Source organism: Podarcis pityusensis (genome assembly GCF_964106645.2).
Source record: "Podarcis pityusensis genome assembly, chromosome: 2".
Lineage (NCBI taxonomy): Eukaryota > Metazoa > Chordata > Lepidosauria > Squamata > Lacertidae > Podarcis > Podarcis pityusensis.
Window position 1 is genome coordinate 10,536,028 of NC_138029.1, and position 18,803 is coordinate 10,554,830.

The following is an 18,803-nucleotide window of genomic DNA, read 5'->3' on the forward strand; positions in this document are numbered from 1 at the left end:
ATAGAATGACTGATTTGTATCTTATAATAAAACCTACTTTGATTAGAAGACTTACATCAAATGCAAACCTGTGATGAGTGAAGTACGTGTATGTGTGAATGTATTATGATGACTCATGTGAGGCTGGTTGAGCCTTTTATCCTTTTCTAGGACAGGGAGGAACTAAGGAATCCTATGTGTGGTTTTCTACATTTCCTAGCTTGTTTTTTTTGAGCTATTCTGAAAGCATGGGTTTAGAACAAAAACAAACAGGTGCCCTCAGCTGGAAAATTCATATTGAGGCTGTGCTGACCCGCATCTGAAGGGCACTGCTGAAGGTTGCCCTACATGGTGTTGTAGTCAGGTCCAGTGTGAATCCGGTACAAATGTGCATTTAGATATATGACATTGGGCTGTCCAGGCAAATAAATGTCACTAGTTTCATGGGTTTATATCCTTTCCTCTTTCCCCCTGCTCCACAATATTGCTTTACCTAGGCATGCTATTAATCCTGTTTGTGTTTTAGGTTCCTTAAACCTGAATTTCAACTTGTTTTCATGCCAATATCTCTAGATTTCTCTGCTTAGATAGTGTTCAACGGAGAAATGCTCAGTAAGTTGTGATTTAGATGCTTTCCCAATTTGATTATGGAAGGAATTTAACATTTCCCATTTGATTGTTGAAAGCAGTAGCGTCCTTAAGGCATATGTTCAAAGGAGCTTACAGAGAGAGAAAATTAAAACTAATAATAAAAATTTAATTTTAAAGCTTTTTTTATAAAAAAAAATATAGATCAGCTAGTCGAAAACATCCTTCCATGAGAAATCCAATTTACAAAAAGTGGTCTTGTGTTTCCTGAATAAGGTTCTGTGAATACAGTGAGCAAACTGGAATTCAAGAGTATGAAAGAAAAGTATGGAATCCCAAAGCCACAGACATTGTATTGCATTTCTGTAAGAAACAGACATCAAGAATAAATATGACAGATAAAAATCAGTTGCATTAACATGTACATATAGCAGAGCACAAGGCACAAACAGGAGTTGAATAGTTGTGTTATAGTAGCTATAAGGATAAATATTTCAGACCTGGGAACTCTTTTGTAAAGCTGTTGATGTGTCCTGGAGTCATCATGATAATGTACCCCCATCATTTCAAAACAAAGGAACTGGGCTAATGTTTCTAGAACTTGAAGGATCTAGAGGACAACTAGGAAAATAAATAGAAAATATTGGATTAAGATTATCTTAAATCCAATTACCACTGTCATCAGTTGTCTGGGCCTAGGATGTTGTGCATTTGTCTTCTCAGTTACTGCTCATATTTTGGCTGCAAACATTTTTGGCATTCTGTATAAATGGGCCATATTCAACAAACAGGAGCTGATGAATTTAGTTTTGAGATATTTTGTGGGTTGCAGAGGTACTGCCCAGTTACAGTGAATAGTTTCTAAATGCAGTTACCAGTAAAAGAAGCAGTTGTTTTAATTGCTGCTGCCATTATTTGCTTTCTGCAAACCACTGGAAACTGAATGCACCTGGAAGTCTCTCAATACATTGTTGGAGAATGGGTGCTTTTCCAGAATGTCTTCTGTGTATGCATTCATGGGGAACAAGGCAACTGATGTGGCATTTTCATTATTTTTCTCTCGGACAATCATGTGAGCAGAAACCACCAGAAATTTAATGTCTCGATTGTGAGTTCTCCCTGAAATGTTTTGTGGCTGACCACTTTCACTAAAACATTTTCAGCTATATGCCTCAGTAAGAATTGCTCCAAAAATATTTATATGGAGGCAAATGTTTTACACAAGCTAATCTTCCCTTTTTTTTGTGTCACTGTAACTGGAGTTAATCTCCAGTTAAATTATTATTATTATTATAATTATAATCTCTTTCCTTCAGCTGACTGTTGAGATCCCTAGGAGAGGGAGATGTGTGTACTTCAGTTTACTCAGGCAGCCCTAGCAGAATCTTACCTAGTAACTTGTTGAAGAGTTAGTGAGTACACCTGTTAGTATTTTGCTGGCCTATTAGTAGAATTACATGAGAAGTTTGGAAAAGAGGCAGTTTGAGTATTGTTGAATGCAATTGTTTTTATATATGCTTCCTAAACCTTGAGTCCCTGACCCAAGTCCCAAGGTACTTATTTATTCTGTGAACTGCCTTGGGACCTCCGGGCATCAGGCAGTATATAAATTCAATCAACCCATCAATAAAATAAATACTCTAAGGTTGCTGTAGCATTGACTTTTCAGCAGTCTACATGGTATATTTTGCAAGGATTGTGAGTAAACTGTTTTCAATGAAGGAGTGCCCAGCATTGGCTGCTTATCATGAGGCTTGGTTCCTAGAATAGGCTACCCAATCTGTACAGATTCTACACCCAGAATGGGAGGTTGCTGAAAGAAAAATAAAAAAGACTATTGTCTTACTCTGGCACCAGTGATTTTCTCCCAAAGCAATACCTTTACTGATAACATTTCAGATTACAAAAAACCCTAATTTTATCTTATTCAAACTGACTACATTGAGAGACACTCCTATATAGCAAATAACCCTGTTCTGCAATGTCCCTCAGATCAGCCTCCATACCTGAGGACTGGAAAGCAGCCAAAGTAGCGTAGCACAATATTTTTTATTTTATTTTTTAAAAAGGGTTCCAGCAGGGATCCTGAAAATTACAGGCTGGTTAGCTTAACTGTCCCTGGAAAACTGATGGAAAGTAATGTTAAAGATAAAATAACCAACTATATAGAACAAGAGAAAGCCTTGTCTCACAAACCTATTGGAATTCTTTGAGAATGTCAATAAGCATATACAGTCGTACCTTGGTTCTTGAATTTAATCGTTCCGGAAGTCCATTCAACTCCTGGAACCGTTCAAAAACCAAGGCACGGCTTTTGATTGGCTGCAGGAGCTTCCTGCACTCAAATTGGAAGCCATGGAAGCTATGTCAGATGTTTGGCTTCGGAAAATCGTTTGAAAATTGGAACAATCACTTCCGGTTTTCAATTGTTCAGGAACCAAAATGTTCGGCAACTTAGCTGTTCAACATCCAAGGTACGACTAGATAACAGTGATCCAGTTGGCTTGGACTTCCAAAATACAGTGGTACCTCGGGTTACAGATGCTTCAGGTTACATACGCTTCAGGTTACAGACTCCACTAACCCAGAAGTAGTACCTCGGGTTAAGAACTTTGCTTCAGGATGAGAACAGAAATTGTGCCGTGGCGGTGCGGCAACAGCGGGAGGCCCCATTAGCTAAAGTGGTGTCTCAGGTTAAGAACAGTTTTAGGTTAAGAACGGACCTCCGGAACGAATTAAGTTCTTAACCAGAGGTACCACTGTACTTTTGACTAAGTACCTCACCAAAGACTCCTGAGAAAGCTTAGTAGTCAAGGAATAAGAGAGATCCTCTTTCAGATCAAGAATTGGTTAAGATGCCGGAAGCAAAGTGTAGGAATAAACAGTTCTCCAAACAGAGAGAAGTAGTGGGGTTTTTGTCTTTTGACTTGCTAATAAATGATTTGGAGTTAGGAGTGAGCAGTGAGGAGGCCAAATTTGCTGATGATGCTAAATTGTCCAGGGTTGTTAAAACAGAAAGAGATTGCGAAGAGCTCCAAATTGGCCTCTCCAAATTGAGTAAATGGGCAGTGAAAAGGCAAATGCAATTCACTGTAAACAAGTGTAAAATGATGCAAAACATAATAATCTTAACTTTACGTACATTCTCCCAGGGTCTGAACTGCATGTGACAGACCAGGAACAAGAGTAGATAACTTGATAAAGATGTTGGCCAAGGTGCAAATCCCATGTTGTCATTGCTGTTGAGGATCAGGAAACTTTCTCACTTGGAAGAAAAGGTTTTCAATAACACTAATGGCACACCAGTTTGATTTGTGATGAAGTGATGGCTGTACACATTTCTAGACCACTGTTCTATAATAAATCATTTTGATCTTGAAAGCAGCTCACCTTTGTGTCAGAAAGAAGTTTGTAGGTGCTAAACTAAAGATTTCCTAATCTGTATTATGTTGTGTTCCTTGCACTCCATAGTGATATCATGCTGGTACTTGTTTTTTCAGGATTTCCTGGTCATGTTTATTCATCACCTGTTATCAGTTACACTCATTAGCTTCTCCTATATGAACAACATGGTGCGGGTAGGAAGCTTGGTTTTGTTGGTTCATGATATAGCAGATGGCTTCCTAGAAGTAAGTACCTCACACAGCTCTATCGAGTTTTTACCACGGTATTAAAATGGCTTATTTGTGTTAGATGCTTTTAATTTTTTTCTAGAAATCCATTTGCATACAACGGAAAAAAGTAATAACCATTTCTTAAACCATTTCTTAAATGATGGGATTATTGCATTGAAGTCTGGAGGAGTTTTCTTAGAGCTTCTCCCTTTTCCCCCCTCAGGTAGCAAAAATTGCCAACTATGCCAAATACCAGCGAGTCTGTGATGCCACCTTTGTACTGTTTTGTGTGGTGTTCATTGTTACTCGTTTGGGGATTTATCCTTTCTGGTAAGTATTTACTGGGATTGAGGTGGGGGAGAGCAAGTCAAGGGATAACTTTAGGGGTTCATTGCGCCAAGAGTCTGGTACAGACGATTAAACAGCTGTAGCACACAGGTAACCTCTGTAACAGGACCCCTTCACAGATGTGTGATAAGAAGCATATCCCCTGAAGAACTTGATTGATTTTGGGACTCAGGAAGCAAAAGGGCCTGGCAGAATGCATGAGGAGGCATCAGGAGCTCCAAGTTTTGGTTGTGCTGTTTCAATATTTTATATACAATGGCAAAATACTTAAGGTGGGCCCTGAGTTGGGTTTCAATCTCTTCAGGTTGCGCAGTGCCATTGCAGCTTGTGCTCGAGAGGCAGGATATGGAATGTGGTCCCTGGTCTCCATTCAGTCATAATGCCAGAGGTCCTCTCCCCCTGTTGCAGAAGGGGCCAGTTGGAATCGGTGGAGATTGTTGAACAGTTCCTCTTGATACTTTGTGCATTACTTGTGTGGATAGAGAGGTATTGGAAGGGAACCCATTGAGTATCGCTTGTTATACTGTGTGGCTCCTGCTAGCCACTCAGAAAAGGTGTCCTGCTTCAACTTTATATCTGTGTAGGCCCTTGCAAGATTTAGAACTTGGATTGCCCAGATTTCTGGATTACACAGGGAGCCTGCACAGGTAGAAAGCACTCTTCAGGAGTTACTGTTGACGCATGAGAATCCAGGAGGAATCCTGCAACCCAGGGTTGCTCCTTTGTGCTGAGTGATTTGGGAACAGGAATTAGGCTGCCCAGCACATCTGCATTTGAGGTGTGATCGACAGATGTCCCTCTGAGCCAACTCATGCCAACTTTCTATCCTAGTTATCATTTTCAGCTATGGCAGTAGAGTACTCCCTCAACCGAGGAGAGATTTCAGAGTAATAAATGACTTGAAATGTATTCTTGCACTGGTGCATTGGTCTGTGCAAGCAAACAAATCTTCTTACTACTGGCCCCACTGATTGTGATTACGCCATGGCAGCCTGTACGTATTGTTGCTATATCACTCAGCAAGCCCTTGGCGTGTGGTAGGGAGCCAGTGAATCTTTAATGCTGTTTCCATTGGTCTTATTGTAATCCCCCTGTTTCCCGGGTATGCCTGCTTATCTCAGATTGCAATGGGAAGTGACTTTGCTGTCTCAGTGGTTGCATACTGTGTAATGCCATACTGCACTTATCAAATAGCATGCGGTGGCTCGTGTAGAAACTGTTTTTCCCTTTAGAGGTGGGAAGGTCCCTCCTCCGAGAGTGCAAAGGCAGGTTTGACTAATGAAGACCTGCGGGAGGAGAGTTTCAGGCTCTCTTGAGTTCTAGCAACCAGAGGCCTCAGATTTCATTGGCTTTCTCCCTTTTTAAAGTCCTTAATAGATCTGATATTTTCCTGCTGCAGCAAGGTGCAGTGGGGTAAATCACACATTTTCTGTCAGTGTAAGGCTTCCTAAATCCATTAAACATGTAAAACCAACAGACCTTTTTATTTTTTTCTGGAAATAGATGAATTGCTAAGCATTTCAGCTCCTGACTCAATCAAAGCATTAACAAAAACTGAATGGAGAAGAAACCTGTGCCACTGAGATGTCTTAAGACTGGAGGCATTAACATTCCGTAAAGGATTTTTTTTATGGGGCAGATGTTTTTGTAGTCCAGTCAGCTTGGTTTCTATCTAGAAGCTGGGAGTTGTGAAAGATAAGCAAAGTGCCAATATAACAACTCACTTCTTTGTCTTGCAGGTTACTGAACACAACTTTGTTTGAAAGCAAGGAAATAATTGGCCCTTATACATCATGGTGGCTATTTAATGGGCTTCTTCTAATTTTGCAAGTTCTAAATGTCATCTGGTCCTATTTCATCATTCGCATTGCCTACAAGGCCCTGGCACGAGGGAAGGTATGAATTCCAACTTGCTTAAGCACTGGGAACTCCCAGATACTTGCTTCCTTTTTTGCATATTTCACAAACACCTGTGGCTTTGAAGAAGGCAGACTGCTGCCTGAGATGACAACTTTTTACTTCGATATCATTTTAATTTATATGTTAAGTAGCTGCTAGAATGAGAAAAGTATTTGTCTCTCTTCACACCTCTACTTCCTCCCATTAGTAATCGCACACACAAACACACCAGCCATTGCTCTTGATCCTTCTCCAGACTGCCCATATTTATCCAGACCACCCAAGTAGTTCTCTCACATTGATGAATGTTACGCACTTGTAAAGGTGCAATTGCAGAGTGAATCGCAATTTTGCTCAGAATTCCCTGATGAGCTGTACTTCATGTTACATATCAAATGCTCCCCACCAGACAACATCAGAGGCTTAGGTTTGACTGAAGTAGGAAATGCTGCCCCAGCAGATCTGGTTGGCCACTATGAAAACTAGATGGACCTTTTGTCAGATCCAGCAAGGCTACTCTTAACGTTTTTTTGCACTCTGAATTCTGGTACCAACATTTTATTGCTGCCAGATAAACCTGGCCTACCTAACAGTGCTAGGGGTAAACAACTGCTAAAAAATACAAGTATGCACCAAGAAAAGCTTGAAACAGCACCATGTAAAATCTGTCCATATAAACAATAATGCACAAAGTGTGCACAATACGTTTTAATAGGCATCAGGGAGCGGCACAAAGCTAGGCAGAGCCTGTACAAACTGGAATAATGCTTGGCATTCTTAGCTCCCCCTTCTTGGATTCCCACACACTTTCAAATCTGTCTTCTCAATCCTAAGCACTTTTTAAAGATGTAAATTGTAAAAACAGATATTGAGTTGCTGGATTCTGTATTATCACATACCAACCCTTGTTAGTGGACATAGGAACACTGCACTGAAAGGCTGGAGGGCTCTGGGTTTTTTGTTTTAAAATGCAGTGGCATAGAAGGAATTTTCTGGAATGAGAATTGATGCTGCACCGATGCAGATCATACTGATCATAACGCAGGAGGTTTGCCTATCCTTTGTGCATATTGCTCTCCAGTGTAACATTCTGGAGCATTTCTCCGTATATTCCACTTCACTGTTCTAGTTACTAAAAATGGGGATATTTAATTCCAGGAGCTGATCAGTGTGTCAGATACACCCAGCAGAAGGAAAGGTGATATTGAAAGGCCGAAAGGGCCTTGCTGCTAAACTCCTCTTTGCTTTGTAGCAGTGAGTGCTCCAGGCCCTTACCTGCAGTGTTGCTGAGCATAGGTGCTAGAACTGACTCTTAGAAGCCGCTCCTTTAAGAAGCATTGGAAGCCACTACATTGCCAGAACTTAGCTTGCCTTCACTTTTTTTCTGAGGAGGACATTGGCATGAAGGAGGACAGGTAGCTAAGTTTATTAAGACCTCTGGCTCTCAAAGTAGGGCTTGTGTTTAGCCTGCTATTGTGTGTGCAGGGCTTTGTGGGAGGAGGAGAGGCTATAGTTTTATGTAGGAAAGAAGTGAAAACTACTTGTTCTTATGAAAGTGGCCATGGAAGCAGATTTGCAAAAGAGAGAGAGATAATTTATCTGAACAATTCAGAATCAGAATCTTAGCTAAATACTATATATTTACAGAGATAAACAGTTCTATAGTATTGGGCATTTGCTTTCCTGTAGAGCATTTTAATGATGCCTGAGTACTTTTCTTTCTGCATACAGTGGTGCCCCGCAAGACGAATGCCTCGCAAGACGAAAAACCCGCTAGACGAAAGGGTTTTCCGTTTTTCGATGCGCTTCGCAAGACGAATTTCCCTATGGGCTTGCTTCACAAGACAAAAACGTCTTGCGAGTCTTGCGATTTTTTTCGCTCCCCCCCCCTTTTTCTAAGCCGCTAAGCCACTAAGCCTTTAATAGCTGCTAATAGCGCTAATCCGCTAAGCCGCTAATAGGGTTGCTTCGCAAGACGAAAAAACCGCTAGACGAGGAGACTCGCGGAACGGATTATTTTCGTCTTGCGAGGCACCACTGTATTCAAATAACCCCAATTTCTTCTCTGCCTTGCAGCTTAGATACTGCATCTTTTCTTTTCCTGTGTTTGTATCTTAATTACATATATATTTGTGGATTGAATCTAGATGTGCCATGAGTAGAGCTGGGGAGCAAGCAAGCCGGGTTGAGGGGAGCCTTCCAGAATTACTTGGGAAGTAGTGCTGAAGAATGCTGGGGAAGGGGAGAATCAGTAAAATTTGCCCATTCCACTTTTCTTTAAACAGGATCTTCAGCTGGATCTCAGTCCCTTCCATTAACGGAAGGGGAAGTCTGGATCTCACCCATGTTTGTTTCATTCATTTATCCGCTGAGTGGCTATAGCTGATTTTCAAGCTTGGGGTGTCTTGCAGGAGACCTGCATCTCTCCTCTCCTTGCTTTTCTCTCCTGATCAGGTGACCTAGTCAGGGAAGGACTCTCCTCTGTATTCTTCATTCTCTCTCCCTCCTTTCTCTGTGCCAGACTGAAGCTGGATCTCTTCCTCTTCTTGTATGTAAGTGCAATCTGCTATTGTGGCCGGTAGAGGGGAGCGGGGGGACTACCTGTGTCTAAAATGAGTCTGAACACTGTTTAGCCTCAAACCAGCTGTGCTTTGCAGGTTTCTTTCAAACAGTTGTTAGTTAATCTGAAAACTGCTCACAAGAAAGTCAGGTCTCTGATATTGACGTAGGTGGCTATAATCTTTGTGTGCGACCTTCATCTGTGGACCTTCAGCTCTGTGGTTCATCTTGCTAGTATTTTTTTCAATTAAATCTTCCTTTCTTTGGAAAGGAAAATATAGCATAGAATGCATCAGGTAATGAATATTCACTCTAAAAACACATACTTTTTTTTTAAAAAGGCTGAATAAAACAGCATGTAAAATTTGAAAACCTAGTTCAGTTCATCTGTTGCTAAAATGAGATTGTTTCTCTCTGGAATGTTATGAAAATGGCTTTGGTAGGTTTTATGTATTTTGTGGTTTTATATTTTGATTTTGTTCCTTGAACCGCCCTGAGACCTCCGTGTATAGGGCAGTATAATAATAATAATAATAATAATAATAATAATAATTTTATTTTATTTTTTAAAAAAATTAGATAGTAGGTGGGTTCTGTTGGAAAAGTGTTGCATAAGGCCTGAGCAACCACCAAGAAAATCTCTGCTTGTCCCTACTGTGGATGCTGATGGAATTTAGCATCATGAAGCCAGACTTTCTGAAAACCTACATGGTCAGTCCTTATGGATCCGGGTCATTTACAGTTTTCAGAGTTAAAATCGGCACCATTTATAAATGGATATACCTTGGAATCTGGGATACGGAGACTTAAAAGCCTGCCACATAGTATTCCTAGTCTTCACATGAGGAATACCATTGCCACAAATGGCTATAAAATATAACACAGTTTTTGTTAATTATTCCTGCCTCCCATTTATATTATGATCTTAAAAGCATTTGGTGGCTATCAGGCAATATATATTTGCAGCTCTTGAGAAGTGGGCACCTACAGTTGACCCTGTCAATCATTAACTTGTCATTGGTAGGTGCCCTGCCATCCTTTCCATAGGGCTGTTCAAAGTCCATATGCCTAACTGTAATCAGGGGTGTGGATAGCTTGAGCACACCTAGTGCACATTAGGTGCAAGGGTAAAAATCCCGAGTGTTATGTAAATGAGTGCTATTGGTTGCAGGCTCACAAGTGGAGGGCCTACCCTTGACAGCTGCTACAGCAGAGATAGAATAATCTGTACATAACTATGATGTGAGCATTTCAGCCTTGTTTGCAGTAACAGCCGGTGCCTTTACTGTTCAGTAGTAATCTATTGCCACCTTGTGGCAAGTCATGTAAACAATAAATACGAAATGGACTGTGAACTTTATAGGACCTGGGTGCCAGTCTGCATGAGGATTTTTTTCAGGCTGCGCATGGGTTCTAAAACACTTGCCGCATGATGCACTAGTTAATCTGTACCCTTCCTGCAGTTTCTCCCTATTGGTTCTGTGTGTTTTCAGAGCTGTTCTGTTACGGATGGTGGTGGTCCTTCTCTCTGTGTGCTAGTGCTTGTGGTGTGTTGTAGCATCACACTATAATATTTTCAGTGGGAGTGGCTTAAAACCTTAAAAACATTTCCCACCCCCCAGCTTTTACACCTCACCTTTATCTTAACCTTTGGTTGGCGGAAGTGGGCAGGAAATTATCTGCCATTTTCATGTACGTTCCTGCATTTCACAGCCATTAGCAAGCAATAGAGAAGGCAGCCCTTTGTCACAGTGTAGACGTGAGAAACACGTGCGCCCACACACACACATTTTCTAAAATAAATGAAGCTCTGTAAAGTAGTACTTTATTTCCCTCCCCCACTTTAGCTCCTTGAATGTTCACCTGCACTATTGTGCCAGTGTTTACAAGGTTAAAAATAAAAGGCCACATGAGGCCCCCCCACAACGCCACCAGCCACTAATAAGCTACTTCCCACTGTAATCAGCGGCATGGGATTACTTTTAGAGGAAGAAGTGCACAGTGCCACAGTGGCTGCCACCACTATGCTTCAAGGACCGCATCTCCCCATAAAAATCGCCCCAGACCTCTGCGTTCATCATCTGAGGCCCTTCTTCATGTGCCTTTTCCACGTGAGGTCTGGAGGGTGACAACACGAGAACGGGCCTTTTTTATAGTGGTGACTCCCCGTTTGTGGAATGCTCTCCCCAGGGAGGTTCGCCTGGCACTTTCATTATATATATTTTTAGGCACAAGGCGTTTCTCTTCAACCAGGCCTTTGGCTGATTAAATGTGTCTGTGGGAAGGGGGAGTTATCATTATTATTATTATTCACTTGTGTTTTTATCTTGTGTGAACCACCCTGAGATCTTGTGATGAAGGCCAAAATAATAATAATAATAATAATGTTCCAACAATGAAAAGCTGTCTAGGGCAGATTTTTGCTAGTGTAAGTGTATGCAAGCTTTTGAGTGTTACGTAATTCTTTTTTTTTTATAGAGTCTGCATACGTAATATAGCAGGAGTGGGTTCAGTAAATATTATTGTACCTGTTTTGGATGGCATCACGTCACCCAGGAACCACTTACTGAAATACGTTCTTGTCTCTATTATAAATACGTGGGTGTGTGTATTCAGTTATGAATATATAAAGAATAAACTTACATAGACCACAATCACAGTTCAGCCTGGACCACAGGTTGAATGCAGCTCTCCAGGTCTCTCTTCACCCCTCAGGACTCTCTGGGGCTCACGTCTCTCCCCCCCAGCTCCCCCCCTCTACTGGGCCTGCTCAGTGCATGCCTTCCTCAGGTGTTCTTGCATGGCCAGAATGTACCCTTGAACTATTATAATGTCTCTTGCTGGCATGCCTTGATGTGTGTAAACCTCTAGCCACCAATGAGGCTGGAAGTAGCTTCCTTTACAGAAGGTAAGAGTCGGATCTGTTGTGCTTTTGCTTCTGGTCCCACCTACCACTGCCATGTGGCCCGTGGCTGAATTCCCCGTCCCTGTCACTGAGGGAAAGTCTGACCTCTTCACCACTTGTCTGGTGGTTTTGTTTTAATATATGCTTACCTGGTTTAATATATGCTTACCTGGAAACGGCGTTTTCATGTGCTGCGCTGGTGCTGGCTCGCCAGAGCAGCTTCGTCACGCTGGCCACGTGACCCGGAAGTGTCTCCGGACAGCGCTGGCCCCCGGTCTCTTAAGTGAGATGGGCGCACAACCCTAGAGTCGGACAGGATTGGCCCGTACGGGCAGGGGTACCTTCACCTTTTTACCTGGTTAATTAATACGCCTGATGGCAAAATTAGACTTGGGCTAATTCTGGTCATGTGAAAAGTACTTGTAGTATTTACATTTCAGGAGATATTCCTCTTGGGCTATCCTTGAAAGAATGGTATTATCTGTTTAAATTGTTATCCATCAGAATGAGTAATGTTTGTAAGACTATGTGGCCTTTTTCTTGAAGAGCTGAGGTGCATTCTGTTTGTAGGGTGAACCTCTTCCCATCAGCTTTATGATGTTCCCTTATAGCTCAGGTGTGTTTAGTGACCAAGCAGTCAAATTTCCTGCCCTGGGAGATCCATCTGACTTCCTCTTTAATGTCATTTTGCTATTTCCTTTAAATATTTCACATACATTTTATAATATCCTTGATGTATTTTCATTCTGGCACCTGGTTAGTTATTTTTTGAATGTCTTATAAAGTTACTATTTTATTTGCTTTAAAATTTAGATTCTTGGCCCCTTGAACACTTTTCAGAAATTGGAAAGCAGCGAAGCAAATCATTTATTTTTAAAAAAATTATGCGAAGAATGGAAATGCATTAGAAATAATATATTCCATTTCCTCCCCCGCAATGTTTTGAGGTCCAAAAGTAGCAGCCACAACTCCTGCAAAAAAGCATTTCTGATCTTGGTGGAAATCTGCCCTTCCAAAGGAAGCTTTCACATAAATTTGGCTGGGGCATGTTCCACAGGGGGGGATGCACTGGGACAACCGATCTCAGTGATCACGGGTAGGAGGAGGAGTTACACTAAGACTAGACCATGTCATTACAGAGGGGGCAGGTTTAGTCGTTGTCTGAGGACTATCCCTGCCTCCAGGTCTGGTCTTGACCGGATGGATACTAGAATCAGCAAGGGGTACCCACATGACCTGAAGGTGCTGCTGTGCAATGCCAGGTCAATGATTCATAAGACCACTGCCATCCATGACTTGATCATGGATGGAGGACTTGACCTGGCATGTGTAACAGAGACTTGGTTGGATGAAGCAGATGAGCCTGTCCTTGCCGCTGCTTGTCCACCAGGTTTCTCTTACGCACAGCAACCCAGGTCATGTGGTCGGGGAGGGGGGGTTGCAGTGATTTTTAGGAAGTCATTAGTTTGCACCAGGTGTCCTATTGGGAAGACCCAGTTTTCCGAGTGCTTGTTCTGGAAGTTGGGCAATAGGGGCAGTACAGGATTCCTTTTGGTGTACCGACCTCCCCGCTGCACCAAGGATTCCCTGCCCGAGCTGCTTCAGGTCGTGGCGGATGTTCTCCTAGAGACACCTAGCTTGGTCGTCCTAGGGGATTTTAACATCCATGCTGACACAACCTTACAAGGGGCCACTCGGGACTTCGTGGAAAGCATGGCCTCCATGGGGCTGTCCCTGAATAAGTCTGGCCCAACCCATAGCCGCGGACATGCCTTGGACCTGGTGTTTACCTCTATGGATGTTGGTGATCTGACACTAAGTAAAAGCGAAATGAAAGAAGTGCCATGGTCAGATCACTTCCTGGTGCAACTGGACTTCTCTGCGACCCATCCCCTCTGCAGGGAGGTGGGACCAATTCGGATGGTCCGCCCCCGCCACTTAATGGATCCAAATGGTTTCCAGAGAGTGGTAGGGGATGCTTTATCCCATGTTGATGGCCTTTCAGCTGATTCCCTGGTGGCCCGCTGGAATGTGGAGTTAACCAGGGCTATTGACTGTTCGGCTCCGAAGCGCCCTCTCCGATTGCATGGAGCCCGGACAGCCCCGTGGTTTTCCACGGATCTGAGGGCAATGAAACAATCGTTGAGACGGCTAGAGTGCCGGTGGCGGATAACTCATTCCGAATCTGACTGGACACAGGTTAGAGCTCAACGTCGAGCCTACCAAGTGGCGATAGCGACGGCGAAGAAGAATATATTCACCGCCTCTATTGCATCTGCAGAAAACAGCAGCAGGAGACTTTTTTAAGGTGGTTCACAATTTAGCGGAACCACCTGCAACATTGGGGCCCAGTACAGGCCACATGTTCTCCTGCAATGATTTTGCAAAGTTTTTTGCAGATAAAATCGCTCAGATTGGGGAAGAAGTAGACTCCACCGTGGGAGCAGGGCCGGGGCGGGAGAGTGCTAGAGTTTTGTCTAGTCAAGTTGAGTGGGATCAATTCCAATCTGTTACCTCCGAGGATGTGGACAGGCTGCTTGGACGAGTGAAACCAACCACCTGTCTCCTGGATCCTTGCCCATCCTGGCTTATAAAAGCTAGCCGGGAAGGACTGGGCGATGGGCTTCGTGGGGTGGTGAATGCTTCCCTCCGTGAGGGAGCCTTCCCAGACCCGCTGAAATAGGCGGTTATTAAACCGCTTCTTAAAAAACCATCTTTAGATGCGGCCACAATGGCCAACTATCGCCCAGTCTCAAATCTTCCATTCTTGGGCAAGGTGATTGAGCGAGCGGTTGCTGAACAACTCCAGGCACGCCTGGAAGAAGCGGACCATTTGGATCCCTTCCAGTCGGGATTCAGGCCTCATCACGGGACTGAAACTGCCTTGGTCGCACTGGTTGATGATCTCCGGCGGGCTAGGGACAAAGGTGAGAGCTGTTTCCTAGTTCTGCTGGATCTCTCAGCGACGTTTGATACCATCGACCATAACATCCTTCTGGACCGTCTTGAGGGGCTGGGAGCTGGGGGCACTGTCATACAGTGGTTCCGCTCCTTCCTCCTGGGCCGTCTTCAGAAAGTGGTGGTGGGGGATGAGTGTTCAGACCCCTGGGCTCTCACTTGTGGGGTGCCTCAGGGTTCTGTCCTCTCCCCCATGCTTTTCAACATTTACATGCAGCCGCTGGGAGAGATCATCAGGAGGTTTGGGCTGGGTGTTCATCAGTATGCGGATGATACCCAGCTCTACCTCTCTTTTAAATCAGAACCAGTGAAGGCGGTGAAGGTCCTGTGTGTGTGTTTGGAGGCGGTTGGAGGATGGATGGCGGCTAACAGATTGAGGTTGAATCCTGACAAGACAGAAGTACTGTTTTTGGGGGACAGGAGGTGGGCAGATGTGGAGGATTCCCTGGTCCTGAATGGGGTAACTGTGCCCCTGAAGGACCAGGTGCGCAGCCTGGGAGTCATTTTGGGCTCACAGCTGTCCATGGAGGCACAGGTCAAATCTGTGTCCAGGGCAGCTGTTTACCATCTCCATCTGGTACGTAGGCTGAGACCCTATCTGCCTGCGGACTGTCTCGCCAGAGTGGTGCATGCTCTGGTTATCTCCCGCTTGGACTACTGCAATGCACTCTACGTGGGGCTACCTTTGAAGGTGACTCGGAAACTACAACTAATCCAGAATGCGGCAGCTAGACTGGTGACTGGGGGCGTCCGCCGAGACCATATAACACCGTCTTGAAAGACCTACATTGGCTCCCAGTATGTTTCCGAGCACAATTCAAAGTGTTGGTGCTGACCTTTAAAGCCCTAAACGTCCTCTGTCCAGTATACCTGAAGGAGCGTCTCCACCCCCATCGTTCTGCCCGGACGCTGAGGTCCAGCACTGAGGGCCTTCTGGCGGTTCCCTCATTGCGAGAAGCAAAGCTACAGGGAACCAGGCAGAGGGCTTTCTCGGTAGTGGCGCCCACCCTGTGGAACGCCCTTCCAGCAGATGTCAAAGCGATAAACAATTACCTGACATTCAGAAGACATCTTAAGGCAGCCCTGTTCAGGGAAGTTTTTAACGTGTGATATTTTACTGTATTTTTGGTTTCTATGGAAGCCGCCCAGAGTGGCTGGGGAGGCCCAGCCAGATGGGTGGGGTATAAAGAATAATAAATTATTATTATTATTATTATTATTATGGCTATGTAGAAAAACTGAGGATACCTGCTTCTTTGTTTTCTGTACTCTGTTCTTTTCTGGTTGTTCTTCGCAAACTTCACAACTAAATTTGAAAACTGTACCATCTAAGCAACTAATAGCTAAGTGTAGTATGGTGAATGCTACACTGAGTGCTTAACTGATTTTCAAACTAGCTCTTATATTTGTGGTAGACTTACTCTGCTTCTTTCTGTCAGGTGTCAAAAGATGAACGCAGTGATGTCGAAAGTAGCTCTGAAGAGGAAGATGTGACTTCAAGCAGCAGGAAAGGAGTCCTTAGCTCTTCAAGCAATGATACCAGTCGGATTAACGGCCACATAACTAGTGGGCAGTGGGCAGAAGAGGAGTAAGAACCGGCAGGGAGGCCTCAAGAAAACACAGACTTGTGTTCAAATGACTAGATATGTCTTAACTCCATATCCCCAAGAAATCTTTACTTATGCCGGCGCTTTGCCCCCAAATCCTCCAGCAGTTCTGAAACAGGCACATCACAGTTTTGTACTGAAGGAATCTAGTTGATTGCTAGTGCAAAAGCTATTTCCAGTTTCACATTTTAAAGAAATTAAGCCATTTTGCATTTAATGGTATCCTATGTTTGCTGAAGCGTGTGAGTGAGAGAGAGTGAGTGAGAGGTGGGGGAGGCTGTTTTATTTTATAGATCAACTGAAACTTTGAGAGAAAGTATTTTTGCAACAACTCTGAAGGTTCGGCTCTCAAACAGGTTCTGCCTCTCACTTTTTAATTGCATTCCAGGGTTTTTTTTTTAAACACTGTGGCCTGGTCTAAGCTGATATTCCATGCTCCTAGCAGCAAGGACTAAAGCTGTGTCCTAGGGAGTCTGGGATGTGCCACAGCTAGGCATACCAACCTGGTGGTGGTAGAGACAGGCCAACTGAGCAATTTGCTTATTTGTTGTTGGGATCCCATTTGCTAATAAAGTTTTACGTCTGCTTGTTTGGGTGGGTGGGAAGACAAGGCTGGCGTTCATTGCTCCCCCCCCCCCCCCCGAGTGGAGTAGTGTCTCCAAAGTCTTCATTTTGACTTCCTAAAATCACCTGTTTTTCCTACGAATGCTATGGGTTTTGAGTCACATAGGAATGACAAGGAAGAGGTGGATAAATTTGTGTACTAGGATAATAGGCATGGATGATCTGGTTCTGCTGCCGACTTTTCCATAGACGCTTCTACTTTCAGAAGAGAGGCAAGCATGCCGCCTGTACCTGCTTCAGAGTCTTTTGGTGAGATGTCTGTGGGATAAAGAGGTTGCCACACAAGGGCTTTGAGTCCCTCCCTCCCTTTTACTAAATGGTACTTCAGGGGAGATGAAAGGCAGCAAAGTGTTGTCACGAGCAGGACTTTGAAAATGCCCTGACTTATTATCATTTTATACTATTGTTTACTCTGATTAAAAATAAATTTGCTTGAAGAGTTGGGTCTGTGAATTTTGCTTTACTGAGGAAGGTTGTGTGCATTCTGATTTTAGGTAATATTCTGCTAACGTGCTAACGTTGCCAAGTTACACAGGAGCAGTAGATGGTGCTTGAAATTTGAACGCTGCAAAGCAAGTAGCATGTTAGTGGTATTAATTCTGTGGGTACTCTTAGCTGAGCTAAACCCATCCAGGGCCTTATGTCGTTCTGGAAGATGTTCAGCTTCCAGAGAGTTGCTGATTCTCCCAAATGGCCCCTCTTTCAATCTAGGAACAACCAGGTGTACTTCCATGGAGCACGTGGGGTCTACTTGTATGTGCAAGTTGGCCTTAGAGTAGAGCTTTCCAAACGGTGTGTCGTGACACGTTAGTGTGTCGGCTGTATGGTGTAGGTGTGCCACGTGAATGCTCCCTGCTCTCCTCCTGGGTTTGGTATTAAAACTGAATTACTGTGTCACGAAATGATGCATGTCTAAACTTCTGACATGAGAAGTTTGGAAAACTCTGCCTTAGAGTAACAGTCCATGTTTCTTACAGTTAGCAGTCACCTTTATGCCTGCTAGATACTTTCTGAACTCTGTTAAGGTGTGATGATCTTGTTTTACAAGCTCTACAACCAAGAAATGGAGCCAAAAGCTGCTAATTACCATTTTATAGTATTATTACAGGGCCACCAAATGATTCTGGGTCAGAGTCCAATTTAGAAGAAAACAGCTGCTGCCCTAGATAGTACAAAGAACGTTGCCTTTTTCTGTTTAACCTCACTGTCATTCATGTATCAATTTGTAACAGTCATATCATGGGTGAAGGACAGAGGAAATCAGGTGGTACTGTTGCCGCTTCTTGTGACTTGTTGTCACAAGCAGGAAGTAAGGGTGCAACCTTTCCTTGCCATGATTATTCCCCCCCCCCGCCCCGTTTCCCTCCCATTGACTTCAATGGGGATATTAAAACTATGTAGATAACCAGGTCTGGCATAGTTTATGGGATAAGGAGGGGACTTAGGACGCTGTAGTTCCATAACCTCCCTGCCCCACACTGAACAGCCCATTTTGCCCCAGCACCACACAGAATATTACTCTCTCTGTGTGTGTATCCCACCCACCCATCCACCGGCTGGGTTTCCCCAGCTACTCTGAGCAGCTCCCAGCAGAAAAGTAAAAACACAATAAAACATCAAACATTAAAAACTTCCCTAAACAAGGCTGCCTTCAGGTGTCTTCTAAAAGTTTTATTGCCAGTTTAAGTAGGAAGCTTCCTTTTTTCTGGTTTGAGCTAACAT

General features: G+C 43.6%; 1 protein-coding gene and 1 long non-coding RNA gene across 2 annotated transcripts in view; one reads left to right on the plus strand and one right to left on the minus strand.

Annotated features, from left to right (window-relative positions):
- The window catches only part of CERS5 (ceramide synthase 5), a 38,997-nt gene extending 21,479 nt beyond the window's left edge, over positions 1 to 17,518 (plus strand). The window contains exons 7-10 of the mRNA XM_080994838.1: positions 4,068 to 4,196; positions 4,405 to 4,511; positions 6,269 to 6,425; positions 16,290 to 17,518. Coding sequence (XP_080850964.1) covers positions 4,068 to 4,196; positions 4,405 to 4,511; positions 6,269 to 6,425; positions 16,290 to 16,442 — 546 coding nt within the window. The 3' untranslated portion in view covers positions 16,443 to 17,518. The remainder of the gene's footprint in view (positions 1 to 4,067; positions 4,197 to 4,404; positions 4,512 to 6,268; positions 6,426 to 16,289) is intronic.
- LOC308471209 lies at positions 201 to 2,674 on the minus strand. Its single transcript, XR_013982793.1, has 2 exons — positions 1,295 to 2,674; positions 201 to 1,256 (listed from the first exon to the last, which is right to left on the minus strand). It is a non-coding gene; the product is annotated as an uncharacterized lncRNA (long non-coding RNA).
- Positions 17,519 to 18,803: the final 1,285 nt, after the last annotated feature.